At 45.2% G+C, this 21,554-nt stretch overlaps 1 protein-coding gene across 1 annotated transcript in view; it reads right to left on the reverse strand.

The window, feature by feature from the left end:
- mmp11b (matrix metallopeptidase 11b) overlaps positions 1 to 19,426 on the reverse strand; it is a 36,103-nt gene extending 16,677 nt beyond the window's left edge. The window contains exons 1-2 of the mRNA XM_066646567.1: positions 19,123 to 19,426; positions 3,519 to 3,814 (exon numbers count right to left, since the gene is read on the reverse strand). Coding sequence (XP_066502664.1) covers positions 3,519 to 3,814; positions 19,123 to 19,239 — 413 coding nt within the window. The 5' untranslated portion in view covers positions 19,240 to 19,426. The remainder of the gene's footprint in view (positions 1 to 3,518; positions 3,815 to 19,122) is intronic.
- Between the last annotated feature and the right edge of the window lie 2,128 nt (positions 19,427 to 21,554).

The raw sequence follows: 21,554 nt of genomic DNA on the forward strand, positions 1-21,554 counted from the left end.
TCTGGGAGCACGCTCTAGAAATCTGAGAGTTGTGGATGCACTAAGAGCACTTCCTAAAAAAGCGTAATCAAACCATTCCATTCAGATATAAAAGATCATATAAAAACCGCAGTGCAGTGGCTTGATTTACATTTGCATTTGGGGCTGTGTTTTGAAAAGGCGCTGAACTCATACCTGATTCTGAACCAGCGCTAAAAATACTGCTTTTTAATTAAGAGGGCGTAGAATAAGTGGAAGGAATGGGAATGATTGCTTGTTTTAAAACAGATAAAAACTCAGAGGAATGTTCCATCTGACAGCTTTAAAACCTCAGAGTGTGAGAGTGGGAACATCCGGGGCATCACACATAAAACACCTCAATCCTGGGTGGCCTGGAAGAAAGGCGAATGTTTCTGATGTGAAACTGGAGGAAGAGTAAAACATGGCAAAACACAGCCTACACACTTCCCAGCACACTGCCATCACTCTGTGAAATATCACTTGTGCTGGGCCTTTCATAAACACTTTAATATGTGGGCTGAGCTGTCTGTGATGAGGAGAGTCGCGCGGAAATGGAAAGTAACCTCCAGCGTGGCCAGAGGGGCCCGATCGGTGTGGGGCCCAGAACGGTTCAGAAACTCTTTGCTCTGCTTTAACTGGCAATGCATCAAATTTCTGATTTTACAGAATACAGTAAAAAGAAAAAAATATCTGTGGACACCTTATCCATCAGCTTCTACACCCCTGTGAAGGCTTTACACACAGTATTGGAACATCTTTGGGAGGATTTGATGGCATTCAGCCATGGCAGCATTACTGAGGTCACACCTTAATGTTGAAAGATCATGTCTGGACTTCAAATGCCATTCCAACTCATTCCAGACATTGGACAGGGCTCTATCACTTCAGAGAAGACATTTCCATTGCATCATGTGTAGCTCCAGAACATCCTGTTTCACTTCATACTTCTTTATGGAGATTACTCTTTATGGAATTACTTCTAGGTCCTTGCTAGGTCTGTGTACCTTTCGCTAATTTGTTTTCCATTTCTAATCCTGCCATAAAAAAATTTGAAGGATATTTATTCTCACTCGCCATTTTCACACTATTTCATTTTCATTCATTCATTCATTATCTGTAACCCTTATCCAGTTCAGGGTCGCGGTGGGTCCAGAGCCTTGGGCGCAAGGTGGGACTACACCCTGGAGGGGGCGCCAGTCCTTCACAGGGCAACACACACACACATACATTCACTCACACACTCACACCTACAGACACTTCTGAGTCGCCAATCGTGTGTTTTTGGACTGTGGGAGGAAACCGGAGCACCCGGAGGAAACCCACGCAGACACAGGGAGAACACACCACACTCCTCACAAACAGTCACCCGGAGGAAACCCACGCAGACACAGGGAGAACACACCACACTCCTCACAGACAGTCACCCGGAGGAAACCCACGCAGACACAGAGAGAACACACCACACTCCTCACAGACAGTCACCTGGTGGAAACCCACGCAGACACAAAGAGAACACACCACACTCCTCACAGACAGTCACCCTGAGGAAACCCACGCAGACACAGGGAGAACACACCACACTCCTCACAGACAGTCACCTGGAGGAAACCCACGCAGACACAGGGAGAACACACCACACTCCTCACAGACAGTCACCCGGAGGAAACCCACACAGACACAGGGAGAACACACCACACTCCTCACAGACAGTCACCCGGAGGAAACCCACGCAGACACAGGGAGAACACACCACACTCCTCACAGACAGTCACCCGGAGGAAACCCACGCAGACACAGGGAGAACACACCACACTCCTCACAAACAGTCACCCGGAGGAAACCCACGCAGACACAGGGAGAACACACCACACTCCTCACAGACAGTCACCCGGAGGAAACCCACGCAGACACAGAGAGAACACACCACACTCCTCACAGACAGTCACCCGGAGGAAACCCACGCAGACACAGAGAGAACACACCACACTCCTCACAGACAGTCACCTGGTGGAAACCCACGCAGACACAAAGAGAACACACCACACTCATCACAGACAGTCACCCGGTGGAAACCCACGCAAACACAGAGAGAACACACCACACTCCTCACAGACAGTCACCCGGAGGAAACCCACGCAGACACAGGGAGAACACACCACACTCCTCACAGACAGTCACCCGGAGGAAACCCACGCAGACACAGAGAGATCACACCACACTCCTCACAGACAGTCACCCGGTGGAAACCCACGCAGACACAGAGAGAACACACCACACTCCTCACAGACAGTCACCCGGAGGAAACCCACGCAGACACAGGGAGAACACACCACACTCCTCACAGACAGTCACCTGGAGGAAACCCACACAGACACAGGGAGAACACACCACACTCCTCACAGACAGTCACCCGGAGGAAACCCACACAGACACAGGGAGAACACACCACACTCCTCACAGACAGTCACCCGGAGGAAACCCACGCAGACACAGGGAGAACACACCACACTCCTCACAGACAGTCACCCGGAGGAAACCCACGCAGACACAGAGAGAACACACCACACTCCTCACAGACAGTCACCCGGTGGAAACCCACGCAGACACAGAGAGAACACACCACACTCCTCACAGACAGTCACCCGGAGGAAACCCACGCAGACACAGAGAGAACACACCACACTCCTCACAGACAGTCACCTGGTGGAAACCCACGCAGACACAAAGAGAACACACCACACTCCTCACAGACAGTCACCCCAAGGAAACCCACGCAGACACAGAGAGAACACACCACACTCCTCACAGACATTCACCCGGAGGAAACCCACACAGACACAGAGAGAACACACCACACTCCTCACAGACAGTCACCCGGAGCGGGAATCGAACCCACAACCTCCAGGTCCCTGGAGCTGTGTGACTGCGACACCACCTGCTGCACCACCGTGCCGCCCTCACTAATTCATTTGTTCAGTTTTAAATATTCTTTTATTATTTAATAAGATGACAATCGCCATTTTAAAACTATACAGCAATTACCATTAAATGACAAAAGAACAGGGGAATGTTTGAATTTTACAATAATACATTACACAAAAACTCTCTTTAAAACTTATTTGTACCTAAATTGTTACCATTCAAAGCAACCCAGTCCATTAACTAGGTGTCCTCCAGTCACAAATGGCCACCAAGCCAGGACATCAGCACATCTGAGAGTTAAACACATTCTCAGGAGAGCATCCAGCACTGCTATGTTCGCTAATAGACACCTGCTTTGGCTAATATCAGCCTGAGTGACAAGGAGAGGGGGAATTATCCCAGCTTGACAGCCCTGTGCGACTCAGGGAACTCCTAGCTCAGTGGTTACAAAGTGGGGGCTATTGTTAATGGGGATGAAGCAAGGCCAATGAATGATACAATGAATGATATTGTTTTTTTCAACAATAAGTAGAAGGGCCTGTCGTATCTAATGAGTTGAACTGGCATTGTTTTAACTGGTGGAGAAAACATCTTACTTGTAAGTCAGGTCAGTCCTGTCCCAGCGTCCCCCGTAGAGGACGAAGCGCTTGCGTCTGTGCCTGCCCCCGCGGTGGCCCCCTCTCTGGTGCGGGTGATGGGGGCTGACGTTTCCCTTCTTCGATGGAAAGTCAGGAACACCACACCGTGGCCTCCTCCAGACGTCGGCTCTGTTGCTGGGCAGCGCTGCGTGCGGCTGCATGCTCTTTACGCCTGAGCCCTTCAGTGTGTCCTGAACGTGTGGTAGTCTTCCTCTTTTCTTCTGATCGTAGACATGTGTCTTCTCTTGCCCTGCCTAGCAGCACAGACATGAGTAATCAATCACCTATAATCATTTCGGTTCAGACAGGCTGAAACAAAATGAGTTATGTTGAACAAGATTAGACACAGATGGTGAATAGGACTGATGCAGAGAGAGTAGACAGGTGTAATCACAGACTTAAGTGGCCTTAAGAGTCACAATCAGTAATGGGATTGAAAGTAGTTGCCCTGTGTAGACACAGATCGGACAAAACATTTAAAATGTCCCTTTGTTTCTACACTCAGTGTCCATTCGTTTAGCGCCACTGACCACACAGGAGCACTTTATAGTTCTACAGTTTCAGTCTGCGGTTCATTTGTTGTTCTGGACACCGTGTTAGCCCCCATTCAACTGTTTTTCAGTGGTCAGGACCCCCACAGATCAGGTACGATGCGGTTTGTGGATCATCATCGATGGTGTGGTGGTGATGTGTGAGTGTGTGTGTCTGTTGACGTTTTAAAACGCTGTGTCCTCTCACTGTCCACAATGTTAGACACATCCCGAGACACACCTGTCAGCAGACGGACTACAGTCTGTAACTGTGGAACTACAAAGTTCTCCTGTATGGTCATAAAACAGACAATAATATCACAACAAGGAGGTGGTTTTAATGTAATGGCCAATTGGTGTAAGATTATACAGCTTCTAAACAGAGGATAAATGCAGTAATGAAGCTAGAAAGTTATTAGTAACTAAACTAAAGTGGTTCGATGAATGCGTTTTATTTGTGTCGCTGCTGAAGATCCAGGACAGGGCAGGAGTCCAGGGTTCAGGGAGGGCAGGGAAGACATGAAAGTTAATGGTGAGTAGAGAACAAATCTATGGGAAGAGCTTTGGTTCAGCTATTGCATAACACTGTTTTAGACCTAGATTTTGTCCAGTTAGAATTCTAATCTCGAGCTGTGGATTTTTATCACGGCAGGAATTATCCCAGTCAATTTCCCCTTCCGAATTTTAAGGAAATGGCTTTGTTAATTGGCTGGGAGGAGAGATGACTGGAGGGAAGGCATGATTACTTCCCCTCCCCCCTCACCCCCTCAACCCCTGGTCCTTTCTCTGTAAAGCTCCCAAGTTCACAGCTGCAGCTGCAATGGGCTACAAACACCCCAGTGTTCTCTTACTCCCCCCCCCCCTCCTTTATATCTTTCCATCTCACTCTAATTCTCCCTCTCCTTCCACTTCCATTTCTCTTTGTGCGTCTACACACTCTCTCTCTCTCTCTCTGGTTAGTGGGTCATAGGGTTATACAGGGTAAAACGTTTTACATGTTTTGCGTGTATGCAAAAGGACAGTCTTTTAAAAGGACCCTTTTTAACCCTTAAGCCATTCCAGGGTCTTCACATAGGGCCATGAGTTAAGGCCTGAATCTACATTAACTTTGTTTTAACACCATTTTAAATAATTATTGATTGTTAATAACGGAAACGCTATGAATTTCATTGTCAGTTACATTTTGAGTGACACTCAAAAACACAAAAATTAAAACAATGAAAGTTGGTTATTAGTTTAATAAAGAGGGACCTGGACTTGCTAGAGCTCAAAGAGGCAGCTCACAACATGCCTGGCAGTTCCCCCCTGGGACAGTTCAAACTGTTTTGGGGGTTATTTATGTGCTGGAGCACATATTTGGGGTCTGTCGATAGGTTGGTGTGTTTGGTGTGTGGTGGGGTTCATGGGCAGATCGGTATCCACTGTTAGCGAAGCTGGTGTGAGGGTAGATAAGGGTCTGCCAACTATTTCCATTCACCAAACCCACTGTTCCCCATTCTCCTTATGTAATAAAGACCACACTAGAGCAATAATGGCTGTGTCTCTTATAAAACCACTCTTTTTTTTTGTCTTTTTCAGAAAACCTTCACTGATGCTAATGACACTGATGAAAATAATATAAAATGTGATTTTTTTGACACAAAATGCACATTTCCCCTTAGAAGATAACAAAGCTCTCCTTAGATTACCATAACTGTTGTGTTAACACGGCTGCATGCCTCCACTTGTCACATAGAGTCAATATTTTACACCAGTTCTCCAACAGTTCATTGGCCCTGTTTGATTATTTATCCAGATCATAGGATTTGGGGAGCTGTGCTAGTGCTTAGCATATGCTAATTCTTACAGAGTGAACTAGGGAAGAAGAAATGTTGGGAACGGATGTTGAATACTGTAAATACATAAGACACCCAAGGTACCTGTGTCTAATTTAGTAAAGGTTAGGTCTGTGGACGAGGCCTGCTGTCGGCTATGCATCTGAAATTCAAGGTTAACCGTTGTGTTCAGTATTTCTCGGTTTATCTCCTGTTTCTTCGGGAACTAGCTGGTGGTTCTTATCCCTACTACAGCAACCTCTCTGAAACATAATGCCCTCCTTTGCAAAAATCAAGTTGTGGCTACACCACTGAAAGGCTGACATGTTGAGGCAGATGTGCTGAACATAATATTGTTGCTAAAAACATGCCCTCCAGGCATGAGCAACCACATTTATTCTGCAGGATAACAACTACCAGGGAACTACCAAAGAACCATATTCTAGGGTAGAGCTGCTGACTTGGCTGCCGCTCTGTGCATGTGTTACCACCTTTAAGTATGTGTGCAAAACATGGCTATAATCAACACTGCGTTATAATGACTAGTTTGGTTACTGTGTGTTGTCTCATTTCGATTGAGTGAGGCGTTCTTTTTTTTTTTTTTTTTTTTTGGTGAGTGTTTACTGTAGGACTCAGGTGACTAGCCTCACGCCTCACTGGCCTAAAGGCCACTTAGTGAAGAGCAGAGAAATGGAAGAAAAACACAGCAGTGTCTTCAGTATAGTATGGGTCAGCGGGCACAGGTCATGGCCTAAATCAACAGCACAGCGCAAACACACGGCCATTAGACAAACCCCACCATAGCACAAGCTGGTGTCAGACAAATTCATTCAGATCTAAAACACTGACATAAACATTAATGCCTATATTTCACAATGCCATATCATTCATTCATTCATCCATTTATTGTCTGTAAGCGCTTATCCAGTTCTGGGTCACGGTGGGTCCAGAGCCTACCTGGAATCATTGGGCGCAAGGCAGGAACACACCCTGGAGGGGGCGCCAGTCCTTCACAGGGTGACACACACACACACACACACATTCACTCACACACTCGCACCTACGGACACTTTGGAGTCGCCAATCCACCTACCAACGTGTGTTTTTGGACTGTGGGCAATGCTATATCAGGTATATGTAATATTATCACATGGTTTTCATGCAGATTTCATGATGGATTTACTGATAAAAATCATTTAAAAATTACTTTGGAGTAAAGAAATCTTTTGTTACATTTAAAACTATCATAATTTCCTTGTACTGTAAAATGACTATGTTGTAGATCCAAGATTTTGTTATTGTACTGCATGTGGTCCTATATTTATTATTTTTTGTGTGTTATTTTCCCTTCTGGGGCAGCATAGTGGTGCAGCAGATAATGTCTCTGTCACAGCTCTAGGTACCTGGAGGTTGTGGGCTCTAGCCCCGCTCCGGGTGACTATCTGTGAGGAGTGTGGTGTGTTCTCCCTGTGTCTGCGTGGGTTTCCTCTGGGTGACTGTCTGTGAGGAGTATGGTGTGTTCTCCCTGTGTCTGCGTGGGTTTCCTCCGGGTGACTGTCTGTGAGGAGCGTGGTGTGTTCTCTCTGTCTGCGTGGGTTTCCTCCGGGTGACTATCTGTGAGGAGTGTGGTGTGTTCTCCCTGTGTCTGCGTGGGTTTCCTCCGGGTGATTGTCTGTGAGGAGTGTGGTGTGTTCTCCCTGTGTCTGTGTGGGTTTCCTCCGGGTGACTGTCTGTGAGGAGTGTGGTGTGTTCTCCCTGTGTCTGCGTGGGTTTCCTCTGGGTGACTGTCTGTGAGGAGTGTGGTGTGTTCTCCCTGTGTCTGCGTGGGTTTCCTCCGGGTGACTGTCTGTGAGGAGTGTGGTGTGTTCTCCCTGTGTCTGCGTGGGTTTCCTCTGGGTGACTGTCTGTGAGGAGTGTGGTGTGTTCTCCCTGTGTCTGCGTGGGTTTCCTCTGGGTGACTGTCTGTGAGGAGTGTGGTGTGTTCTCCCTGTGTCTGTGTGGGTTTCCTCCAGGTGACTGTCTGTGAGGAGTGTGGTGTGTTCTCCCTGTGTCTGCGTGGGTTTCCTCCGGGTGATTGTCTGTGAGGAGTGTGGTGTGTTCTCCCTGTGTCTGTGTGGGTTTCCTCCGGGTGACTGTCTGTGAGGAGTGTGGTGTGTTCTCCCTGTGTCTGCGTGGGTTTCCTCCGGGTGACTGTCTGTGAGGAGTGTGGTGTGTTCTCCCTGTGTCCGTGTGGGTTTCGTCCCATGATCCAAAAACACACGTTGCTAGGTGGAGTAGTGCCCTGGGAAGGACTGGCACGCCTTGCTGGGTGTTTTCCCAACATCAACCCAATGATTGAAGTTTCCCTTCTATTTCTTTATAATTATGCTGATGTTTCATTGAAACCCTCGTTTTTACGTTGTATTTTTTTTCTCTGTTACTAACAAATGCCGTATATATAAATAGTTTTATAATATTATGTTGCCATATTTTTATGTCTGTCATATTATACCTACACATGTGCACATTGCTCTGTTTTTAAGAGGTTTTTTGAAGGCAGTTGAGTTAAAATAAGCTGTCTAAGGAGCTTCTTGAGCCAGCAGATTACCTACTGTAATGACAGAAACACAAGTACATGTTAGCAGAGCCAGAAATAACCACACACCAAGCTCAGAAATGTAAACAAGCCCTCAGCATGCCGTCAAAAACGCATCATTATGATCATATTATAATCATGATCACGGCAGCGTGAAGACTAACATTATGATCAACAGGTCAATAACATGTGTAGGGTGGATGCAGTGGAGTCTGTTATCAGCTGGGAGATGACAGAGACTGTGCTGTGGTCATACCATGGAGACTCTACTTCAAACAGTCTCTGAATATGCCATTTACAATACAGGCACAGAGCTCCCCAGCACTGATTCTGTATCAGATTTATGCAGAAATGACCTCCATCCTGTAACTTTGGAGCGTGAGTTGGGAGTGGTATTTTTGAGGGTGTTTTGGGTGGGGGTTGGTATTCATGCGCAGGTAAAGTTTTGTTTACTCCATCCACCTGCCGGTAGAAGACAGGTGTGTCTGTGAATGTCTGGCAACCCACCTGCAGGCTTTTCAATGGATTTTACCACTGTGCTTCACATACAAAGTATTTTTCAGGCATCAACAAGAGCCTCTTGTCAAGCTCGCACAGGTGGAGAATGTGTGACACACTTCTGTGCTCAAATAGAGGTCACCTGAACTCACTGAAGCTATAGTGTGGATGAAGGCAATGGGAGCCTCACCGCAATGTTCCAACATTGTACTCAAGGCAAGGGCATAGATTTGCTCTTGACATTGGTGGGGACCTAGGAATCTACAACACTGTAAGAGAACTGACAATTGGCAGTTTGTAGTGCAGTTAATTTCCAAACCATGTTATTCATAGCTACAGACGACGTTAGCTTGCTGTTATTATGATGGACTCATTTCATTAGCGAACTTGGCTTTAAGTTACTTACACGTTTCTTTAAAAAATAGCTCCATATGCCCACCTTCTTCTTTTTCACTGTCATTCGCACTCGCTTTTGATCCCCATGTGTTACCCACAATGCACCTGAGTCTTGCACAGTACTCGCTTATGACTGGAAAATTTTCCTTCCTGATTTGCTGCTGCTAACAACCAAACTACAGAGACTCAGGTGAGAGCAGGGAAAGGCACATCCAATCACACTGGTCATATGTGATACGGGGAGGTAGGACTCGAGGTAGGAGTAGAGAACGTGATTTAACCCTTTCTGTACCTCTACGTTAATGAGACTTTGACAGATCAAGTTTTTTTGGCGGGTACATTACAATAGTCGTTGGATATTGTTGGGGACACGTCACCTCCGTCCATGCTAATTCTACACCCTTGACTCAAGGCATCATCATTTAAATCTGAGCTGCTGGTTGGAAGACTACTCCTATGAGAAGACCTGACATGCCATGACTAGAAATATAGGCAACTGAGAGACCAGCCTTTCTCTTCTCTCTCTCTCTCTCTCTCTCTCTCTCTCTCTCTCTCTCTCTCTCTCACTGAAACATAAAGAAGCACTTGTGTGTTGTGATCTGGCCTGGTTCCCATTCAGTGGGTCTCCTAAGGATAACGCTTCAGTGATGGCATCCCGTCAGCCGCTGTTGTCCAGGGGGCATTCATCAGGTGATGTCATCCGTTGCTTATTCCTCCATAAAAAAGTGAGCATATGGGCCAGGTGTAGGGAAATACCTTTGCTTTACTTCACATCTGGAGGGCAGCTTAACCACTTACTCAGCATGCTCTCACAGCCAGGCTTCTTAAAGTCCCATTGGAGCGGTTTGGGCTTTTTAATTTCAGCTGTGGCTTTGATCCAAACACCTTTATCCTGCCTTAGCGTCCATTCTTTCTCTCTCTCTCTCTCTCTCTCTCTCTCTCTCCCTTCCTCTTTTTCCACAGCTTGGCTTGGCTTAACAATATGCAAAGTTTCTAATATATCAAACTGTTCAAAGATTTTTTTTTTAGATTATTTTCAAGGTTTAAAAAAAGCTTTGATTATTTTTCCACAGAAATGCAAACAAATGGACCAGGTGTAGTGTCTCTGCTACTATTCACATCTGGAAACCAGCCTAACAGATTAGTCAGCATGCACTCAGAGCCCGGCGTCTTATTGCACCATCAGAGCATTTTTAAAATATATTATTATTATTATTATTGCCTGCTACAGCTTTGATTCAAAAGCCATTGTCGTGGCTTTAAAATCCACTTTCCCTCTCTGTCTTTGTCCATAGCTCACCACTGTCCTGTGAAAATGCAGCGAAGACCAGCGATAAGACCTCTCTCCAGCTACTCAAGCACCCTTCCACAGATACAATTAGGCCACACTCAAGATAAAAAATGAGCTCTGCCAGAGGAAGTCGGTCTCGGGTAAATATTTACCCGCAAAAAAAAAGCGTCCAGAGATCCGCGCCTCTTGGAGGTTGTATACACAAGCGAAGTGATTACACTGCCAGGGGAGATTGTTTTAGCAGGAACAGGAAGGGGATTAAGCTGATGGAGATGATAGATAGAGCATCCCTCTTCGTCAATAGGACATTTACAAAATCTAGGCCAGTTGTCTCCCGTTCCTCGGAGTTGCGCTCCAGCTCACGTATGTTGTACAACCCCCAAACCCTCACGTCTCGGCTCACGCTCATGCACCTGATCCAGCCGAGCAAGCGCTGAAAACATGCATTAACAGCAGCAGGTGTGGCAGATTATGGTTCAAACTTAACTCAGCAGGAGCAGCAGTTTACAGATTTGTAGCTGCATGGAAAAGCAGTTAGAGACGAGTGGTCCGTTTTTGAAGTAGCTGTGGAGGGCTGTAAAGCTCATAGTCTTTGTCTTCACCAACCAGACACTGCACTGACTAAAAGTGCCCACTCTTGGTTAAGGGTGAAGTGGACCCGTCCTACACACCCAGAGAGAAAAGCCAGTTGTGCTGCCGAAAAATCCTGGCCTCGGACAGTTGTGACCACCAAAGGTGTTGGGAAACTCTAATAGGCGTCTTGCCTGTGACGTAGATGGTGGACAACAACTCTAGAAGCTGCACTTAATTTAATGCAAAATGAGGAAAAGGTGTGTTGTTTTTGGCTGCAATCATTCAATGTACAGTGGGACATCTGTGCACAAATGACCCAAAGATCCCAAAATATCCAGAAAATTGACTAAATTTGTCAACTTTAAACGGGAACTTTGGAAAGGACCATCCGCTCACTCCGTTATCTGTAGCTCATTTCACTGGCGCTTTTCCAACAATATGGGCATGTAAGGACACCAACGAAAGGTGTTCAAGAGCCTCTGTAACATGGAGGTAAGCAGGGTAAGGACACTCACTTCGCCTGTTTTAGTTGGTGTTAGTTAACGTTAGCTTGACTCGCTAAACTCGGTGGCTCAGATTATACTCGGCTACGTAGCTGCATTACGGAGGTTTATAGTGTCGGATGAATTCGAGTTCGACTTCGATCACATTTACAAGAATAACGGTACCTATAAATTTGAGTTTAGCTTATTGCTAGGCTATTGTCATGAATAACGTTGGTTATTTAGCTAAATACCGTCATAACAGTCAGTCATAACGGTGTTTTACCGCGGCGTTGTTCAGCTGTTGTCCACTAGTGAAGTCACGGTTATGTTCAAGAATTTCCGTAGCGAGCTCGGGTTTTTCCGTCAATTTAATAAAATTGTCCGTTTTAAAGCAAATTAAGCTGCTATTTTCATTTTTATTCATACTTATATCTGTCAGTCACTACAATAATGTGGAATATTCATGGAGGTCCATTTAGTGGTGCTTAGCCTTTAAGACCACTACTTTGTCTGAGTCTCTCCAGTCTCCAGTGTGGAGAAGTAAGAGCACTGAGTAAAAACTGAGAAGAAAGAGAACCGAGCGAAAACGGCTAAAAGACATAGCTTCTGCTCCTCACTCCTCACTGCTGTGCACTCGGGGTCAAGGAGAACAGCGAGCGGCTCATTATCCTTTAAAGGAACGTGCGCTGAATGCAGCCATTCTGAACAGAGCTGCTATGGGGTTTGATCCTTGTGGTTTTTTGACCAAAGCAGGTGGCCAGAAGTGTGTTCACTTTTAGAAAGTGGTAGAACATATCCTCTTAAAGTTACATGAGTGAGATCCCCCTACCAGGACCTGACCTTTTGTTTTAGAAACCTACAAACATAACCAGGAACACGGGAGAAACACGGATGAAAAGAAAGTGACCGTAGTGGATTTGAAAAGGCAAAGCAACACTAATTATGCCGACTGTTGTAATAGTATCACCCGCCCTGTGCTCCATCTGTGCCCCGCAGGAAACCTCTGAAGAAATCCCTATGATTTCTGACGTGATTCCTATGGTTTAGTGTTGCACATAAAAAATCCCCTAAATTACATTTCCCCTAGGTACCACATTTCCCTAAACTATTCCTTTGAGCCCTATAATGTTTCTTATCTCTCAGTTCCCTGCCTTGACCGTGTAGTGCAGCTGAAGAAGCTGAAAATATGGAATGATTTAAAGTGTTTGAAAAGAAGACGAGTGCCTGTTTCTCACAATAGAGAGAATCCCGAGTGAAAAAGGAGAACAGTTTGTAAATGAACCCAACTTCTTTAAGGTTCATCTAGTGATCCGGAGCAGCTACACATGAGCGTAACGTTACAGTGCTCACTGCCAAGCCTTGACTAGAGGGGTATAAATCCCCCAGCACTGGGCTGAGGAGCAGTGGAACCAGAGTGATGCAGCTCCAAAAGCTTACCTTTAGAACGTGTTGGAGCAGGGTTTGTGGTCCAGAACTAATCCTCCAACATGAAGTAACTAATGCTCTCATGGCTGAATGCCATCCGTTCCTCACAGAAATGTTCCAATATCTAGTGGAATGAAATGCTGGATGAGCAGAATCCCCAAAATATTTTAATACAATGATAGAACAACGTATGACGTTGAAAGTGGGCGTATTGCATTTAGAAATGTAACCTGCAACCTGCCACCTGCCACACTTCCTCTACATCACACAGCTCCTCCATAGCCATAGCCATCCATACATCATCTGCATGAGTGCAATACCTTCACAGCACTGTCCAGATCTACAGTTGAGTAACTACAGATGAAGTGATCTCAGCGTAAGTTCCTTAAGCTCCAGTCTGACAGGGCTAAAGATGTGGAGCAGCATCTGGATCAGGCGTAAAGCCAAGCCCTCAGTCGATATACCATAAGAGACGAATATAGACTTTCACCCTGCAATATTTTTCATTAAAGCCATCTCTAAGCTTCAATTATCCAAGCAGGTAAGCGCATGTTTCTGGGATCACGCTGATGACCCGAAAACTCTATTTATCTGAACTTTTCCCATGGATGTTTTGCCATGCTCAAGAGGAGATAAGTCTCACTTTCCCAGAGAGAGAGAGAGAGAGACAGAGAGGCAGAGAGAGAGAGAGGTCAGTTCAAATATCTGTGAACAGACACTGAATGTTGAGGGGAAAACCAGACAAAACATCATCTGTGTGATTTTCCATGTCAATTTTGTGAGAAGGGCAGCACGGTGCCGCAGCAGGTAGGTGTCGCAGTCACACAGATCCAGGGACCTGGAGGTTGTGGGTTCGATTCCCGCTCCGGGTGACGGTCTGTGAGGAGTGTGGTGTGTTCTCCCTGTGTCTGCGTGGGTTTCCTCCGGGTGACTGTCTGTGAGGTGTGTGGTGTGTTCTCCCTGTGTCTGCGTGGGTTTCCTCCGGGTGACTGTCTGTGAGGAGTGTGGTGTGTTCTCCCTGTGTCTGCGTGGGTTTCCTCTGGGTGACTGTCTGTGAGGAGTTTGGTGTGTTCTCTCTGTGTCTGCGTGGGTTTCCTCCGGGTGCTCTGGTTTCCTCCCACAGTCCAAAAACACACGTTGGTAGGTGGATTGGCGACTCAAAATGTGTCCGTAGGTGTAAGTGTGTGAGTGAATGTGTGAGTGTGTGTTGCCCTGTGAAGGACTGGCGCCCCCTCCAGGGTGTATTCCTGCCTTGCGCTCAATGATTCCAGGTAGGCTCTGGACCCACCGCGACCCTGAACTGGATAAGGGTTACAGATAATGAATGAATTTTGTGAGAACATTTCAGCAACCATTCCAATGCCATTCAAGTCCAGTACAAACCATTCAATATTGACTGAATGTGTGTATACTACATAAATATTGTCCACTTTAATAAGGCGTGTTCTTCTTGTGGAGAATTAATAACTTCCAGAAGAGGCATGCAGTAGATGCTGGAACATTGCAGTGAAAACTAGAATGCCTTCAGCCACAAGGACATTGGTCGAGGTGAGGTGCTGATTCTGGAGGAATATATTTGGGAGCTGGGAGCCTTTATTCCCCTGTTTTTATACAGAGTTTTAAAAACTGTGAATGTACAAACTGTTGCACATGTGGCGTAATTGGAATCACATCAAACCCTCATACTCTGAACACTACTTAAAAGGCCAGAGAAATGGACCAATAAACATTGGTCCCCAAAACGATTGGGGATGTAATCTTGAAAAAGCTTGTTTATAGGAATCTGTAAACATGACCCTACATTTGCTAATTCATTCATCTTCTGTAATTGCTTCATCCTGATCAGGGTCGCCCAAATCACTGGGTGCATGGCTGGAACACACCCTGGATGGCATCAGTCCATCACAGATGGCTATACACATGTATGTATATATAGACAATTCATTAAACTTTAAATGTCTATTAAACATTATTTTTGTTAATATAATTCTTTATAAAGAATGGGCTTATAAAAACAGTGTCACATACTTGTCTAATGTGCTACACTCTTTCACTAGATGGAAGACCAGAGAAAGATGTGGGTAATTGCGGCTCTGACACAGCTTTCTTCAAAACTTTCTGCCATTTTGATGCTGTTGGTCTCCTGCACTGCCCCCTACCATTTACGCATGTACTGCACAGGGCTTATTTTCTGAGCATGTGCACAACCTATGCACCAAACAGACCCAGGATACTAGAGGCAACCATCATGTGAAGGTGTGATTGTACACGAACGCAGAGTTAACGGTAAGTATATCTCTAGCTGCGGCTAATGACAATGAATGACTGGTGAGATAAAAAGGTTTTTGAGGTCTGCTGTTTTTCTGGTTGTGGAGACGTTCTGAAATAAGGATGTAGAGTATTGGGGGGGAAAAATATTAATGGCTGCACATTCGGTTCAGTTTCAACAGGATATTTTTTGTATGATTATCTCTGATGACTTTGTGGTATTTAAAAACCTGGTATGAGCCTCGTGGAAGCAAAACTGGCTGGTTGATGAGGTGCTTCATCATAGAGCCATTCGTGCAGAGCTTTTAATCAGTTTCAGCAAACTCCAGGCCATTTCCTTATCCCACATCTGCCCAACTCTCTCTCTCTTTCTCTCTCTCTTTTCTCTCTCTCTCTCTCTCTCTCTCTCTCTCTTTTCTCTCTCTCTTTTTCTCTCTCTTTCTCTCTCTTTTTATCTCTTTCTCTCTCTCTCTCGCTCTCTCTCTCGCTCTTTTTCTCTCTCTTTCTCTCTCGCTCTCTCTCATTATCTCACTCTCTCTCTTTCTTTCTCTCTCTCACTCTCTATCTCTCTCTCACTCTCTCTCTCTCGCATTCTCTCTCTCTCTCTCTCTCTCACTCACTCTCTTGCACTCTCTCTCTCTCTCTCTCTCTCTCTCTCTCTCTCTCACTCTTTTTCACAGAAGTGAAAAATCCAGCTCCTTATATTCTCCTTATTGTCAAAAATCCATCTTTCCTGCAACGAAGACAGGGCTGAAACAACAGGAAGAGTAGGGAGGAGCTACATGATAACGTTTAACATCAACACGTTCCCATCACAAATATGTCTTCACTTGTCTTTTAAACGTACGTATGGACATCAGGGCCCAGGGTGTAACTAAAGGCCAAGTGTAAACAGGGCCTTGGAGTGTGTAAACGGGGGAAATATTTTCTTGACGTGGGGATGCCTTGAGAAGACCATTAAATAGTCACTTGGTTTGTTCATGGTGTGAAGGGAATGTGGCCACAGAATCTATCTTCTTCTTTTTCCCTGTGTCAGCAAACAGACACTTTGTTATTGTGCAGTGCATGACTTGTCCATGCCTGTATAATCTCTCTCTATCTCTCTCTCTCTCTCTCTCACACACACACACACACACACACACACACACACACACTCTTTCCCGCTGTCTCTCCTGCTTTGTCAACAGTAAGGAGCAAATTGAGTGCACATTCAAACGCAAACAACCCTAATTCTTCCGTTCCAAAAAGGTCTGGGACTAATTCGAGGAGAATTCAGATCTGGGATTGTTTCGGCGTCAGTGTCCCAGAGGCAGAGCGCATGATGACAGACTCCCAAACGAAGCCAAAGCGTTTAAAAGCCCTTATGTCACTCTCTCACTCTGTGTGTGTGTGTGTGTGTGTGTGTGTGTGTGGACAGCCGTAGAGACGTTTGATTAGGTGGCTGGGGGTCTGTGATCGCTCAACACTTTAAAAGCCTTCACTTTTCTGCCTTGGCTTTCCGTCTTGTCTCTGGATTAGACGTGTTTTTTTGTGCTAACATTTCCTCTGGCGAAAGCTTGGAAAGGGGCTTGGACCTGGTCCAACTGGGTTAAAAAAGCCATCTGCGCTGCTGCCCTTTGTGTGCCTTGTCCAAGCCGGGGCTCGGAAAAAAGGACTGTAGATGTCCACAAGTTTGCAGAAATCAGGGATTTCTGATACTTAAAGGTGCTGAGCAAACACAGCTGGCATCATTTCCAGAGAAAAAACAATGGAAAATAAATGGGATGCTTTAGAGCAGCTACACATGAGCTTGAAGTTACTAATGTAATGTGTGAGCTGTAGGGTTAGAAAACCTCTTCAGCACTGAGGTGTAGAACAGGGCTGAAGAAGCAACAGTGGGGCGTTTGGATAAGAATTTCAATGTTGTAAAACGATATATCATTATCAATTATTATTTAATTTGCTTAAAAAATGATATATATCCATCAACTACTGTTATATTTGCTTTCATTTTTGCCTAAACATTCCCGAAGAGATCTGATAGAAAAAGAGAGAGAGAAGAGAAAAGAAAGCTCCGCTCTCAGCTCACATCTGCACACATCCACATCTGTGTCCAACCAATGTGCTCCAATGAGAGAAACACTCAGCATTATGGGTCTGAAAGGATGCTGAGTCGTCTAGAAGCCCTCACTAAGGGAAAGAAATAGACACAACAGAATAAGGAACAATAGACCGGATTCCCCAGAGACCGGCAGTGACACCGAGGGCTTTAGAAACTCCAGCAGCACTGCTGTGTCTGATCCACAGGAAACAGCACCCAACAACACACCACCAACACCTCAGTGTCACTGCAGCACTGAGAATGGTCCAGCACTAAAATCATCAAGTATTAATGCTAGGGCAGATCAGTGTATTATATACAGAAACAGTGTAGTATGTAGATAGATAGATACAAATGATGCAGAAAGAACTGATGTAGCGAAGCCTTGTCCTAGAATGTTTACACTGACCTACTGACCCATGTCTTTCATTTCTAAACACACTACTGAGCTGAAAAGACTCCAGCATACCACAGCTCTCCCCTGACCCTCCTCTTAAACAAATGCATGTGTTACAGCAGCTCTGAAACCTGACACAGTACTGATCCAAACACGGTTCAGTACATCAGTCAGACACACACACACACACACACACACACACACACACACACACACACACACACACACAGAGGTTTGGTAAGAGCGGCAGTTGAGTCACGGTGTTATAAAACAGTGTTATAAAATGGTCACATAAACCACTTTATGGGGCAGATCTCGTTACTGCATTCCTTTATACGCTGCTTACACAACACTGGCAGGTGCTGAGATGTCTTCATTCGAAATCTATTATGGGCTGGTCATGGAAGGGTTCCTCTGCCCTACACCAAGCCTGTGTGTGTATTTTTGTGTTCTACACTCTCGCTTTTCTAGTTAGGTCCCAAATATTTAGTCCATAATTCCTCTCTCATTTGTTACTTTCACCTGAATGTTCAGAGAGGTTTCACTGCGGTCCTATACGTTATTCAACATGTCCAAATATCTGTAGACACCCCTCAAACTTAGTGGCTGCAGTGGACACAGATTTAAACGTGCGCACATCTTATATAAACACAACCAAACAATAATGTATCAAGTCTTACTCTCCTGAAAAGGATGTAAACACTGCATTTGGTGGCTACAGCTTTAGTGAGGTCAGGTACTGATGCTGTGATGGACAGGTACTGATGTCGTCTGGAATACGAACTGCAAACACCACTCCAGCTTATCCCAAAGGAATTGGATGGAGATCCATCACTCCAGAAAACACAGTGCTGCTGCCCCTCAATGCTTGGGTGTAACTGGGATATACCTCTCTAGCCCAAGCCTGGCACTGAGCAGACACCCATTCTGTTTCGTAGTGTTTGTGTATGGTGTGCACTTTTGAACACCTGTAGCAGTGATGGGTTCCAATACCTTGGACCAATGCTGCATAAATAATTTACAGCACATGGAAGAAAAAGGCGTGTTTCTAAGGGTTTGGCTGTAACTCTGAACCGAGAAGTGGCTCCATGTGGCTCAAGGCGGAACCAGGAGTCCGTGCGTAATTACGCAAAGGCGCCAAATTAGAAGTGACGCTACGACGACTTTAAGAAAGACTTTAAAAGAAAGGCATGAAAAAAGAGACAGTTTGCAGTGAAAGCTGCCACTCACCCCCTGTTCTTTATGCCACGCCGCGATCCCTCCGCGCGCAGGCGGCAGCGAGTGTGCACGGGGCGCGCAGTGCAGCGCCACGGCACCGAGGAGCACAAGCAGGTCAGCGGAACGCATTGTTTCTCCACTCTAAAGGATAACGTGAGGGGCCCCGTGGCCCTGGACGCCTGGCTGCCTCCTGCCCGAGGAGAACAGAGATAGAGGGAGAAAGGAGGTGTAAAGAGAGACAGAGAAAAAGAGACAGGAGCTCTCCTCTGCTCCTTTTCCAGTGAAGGAGTGCGGGTCTCGCTTGGAGCTTTTATACCCCGCGAGTCTCCTTTGTCTCTTTGCTGCAGGTTGCACCTTCTTTTTTTCCTCCCTCTTGCGCGAGAGGCATGAGCAGCTCACGTGACGCAACGAAAGCGAGGAGGCAGGCTGTGCACTCACGCACGAGCTGCATAGATGTGGGCGTTCGTGGGGAGGAGAGGTGGAAGGGATGCATTGCTTTGGGTCTCGGATGCATGCACAGTTATGCACAGTTGATGAAAGAAGAGATGCATTGCAGGAATTGCTTTGAACTGCAGATGTGTGCATTGTATTTGGGAAATATAAACAAAGTGGACACGTGCCAAACTCTGCACAAAATTTAAATCATTATAGAATAACCAAGTTGAACTTTTCCAGATATTTCACTATAAGAAGATTAATATAAACTCAGTCTTCGCAACAAAAAGTGGTCAGTTGTCATTCAATTTAAAAAATGAATGCAAGATTACTGCAATTCATGTCTCTTCCCATCTTTTGAACATAAACTTGTGAAAACTCAGAAAAAATATAGAAGAATCTCAGTCCGTGTAAGGCCTGGCCTTCGTGCCCTCAGACAGCATTGCATTAAAACTATCATGCTACTGTGACAAATATAGCCACATACACTGTAAAAAATGTCTGTGAATTTTACGGTGGAAAACTGTAAAACCATGACAGTAAATGACTGTAAACTCTAAAAAGAAATCATTTCACTGTTAAACGCATAAACCATTAGGGGGCAGTACAATTGTCCAATGACTGGGAGGAGCTGAGACTCATTAGGGAGCTCCCAGCATGCCTTGCTTCTCCATATTTACTCAGATTTACAGAGTTTCTTTGGGGGTTTTTTTTCGGTCTTTGAGACTTTTTGATTTTGGGTTGCATTGGAGTGATTATTGTGTGTGTGTTTCTGTGTATGTTGTGATGAGATGTGTGTTGGTCAGGAAAGTTCACCATCAGCCTGTGTTCCGAGTGCTGGAGTGTGGCGCCCAGATAATGCACATTTCTTTGGTCCTTTCAGCAATATCTCCTTTTAAGAGCTGAGTATAGGATGTGCTTTGGCTGTATCTAAATACGGCTATATCTCAGTCTCCAGTTTCTTTGTTATTTTTATGTAAATACTGTTGCTTTTTTTAGGTGTATATCTGTTTTTTTTTTTTTAAAAGAACAGTACTGTAAAAAAACAGTTCTTAAATGTAATTTATGATTGCCAAAAATGTGACCATATATTTTACGGTGAAATTCTGGCCAGTTTTTTACCGTAAATTTTACAGATTTTTTTTTTTACAGTGTAGACTTGGGAGTATTTCATCAAACACAGTCACCTGCTGCATCAAGAAATGCAATCTGAAATTCTGTTATCCCAGCAGAAAGTCATGGTGACATGGTGTCATCAAGGCATGGTGTTAACCGGGACGCATTATTCTGCATATGCTACAACAGCATGAATACGTAGACACAGATATTGTGTGCTTGACTGCTCTGTCTGCAGTCAGATCTGTCTCTACTGGTGCACCTTGGACAGAGGAATCAGACCCTGTGTTTGTGACGCTGGACTGTTGAATGAAGCAAGAACAGGCAAATGTTCCACTTGCAAAACTGCAACGATTTGTATCCTCCATTCCCAAACCATTAAACTGTGTCATGTAAAGGAAAGGTGATGTAATACAATAGACAACATGTCACCTTTTTTTGCAGTTTTTATTCAGTTAGTGACTACATGATTAATATCCTTTGTTTAAGGAGAAACGTTAGATGAAGAAGTGCCCTTAAACATTTGGCCATACTTTATATAACAACCTTAAAGCAACACAAGGTAGTATTTTTACCTTGAAATTGCAGCTTCATAAATCATTCTGATACTTCACTGAGCTGTAACAGGGAGAACAGAGCCTCTGTCATTGCTACTCTGGTCTCAGCACTGTGGAAACGGCACCCTTTATCTATTCGACCCCCTAACCCTAGCTGTAAAAAGAAAATTACACTCTGTAACTGTAGGTGGAGCCCAAGAGCAAAACGTACTAATCAAATCTTACTTATTGTTCTTTTAAGTGCTACTTTTAAATGTACTCAGGCCACCACACCCCCACCCCGCCACAACTCCACCCACCCCCCCTTCCCACATGACCTCAAAACACCCCACTATA

The sequence above is a fragment of the Hoplias malabaricus genome, chromosome 15 (genome assembly GCF_029633855.1).
Source record: "Hoplias malabaricus isolate fHopMal1 chromosome 15, fHopMal1.hap1, whole genome shotgun sequence".
Taxonomy (NCBI): domain Eukaryota; kingdom Metazoa; phylum Chordata; class Actinopteri; order Characiformes; family Erythrinidae; genus Hoplias; species Hoplias malabaricus.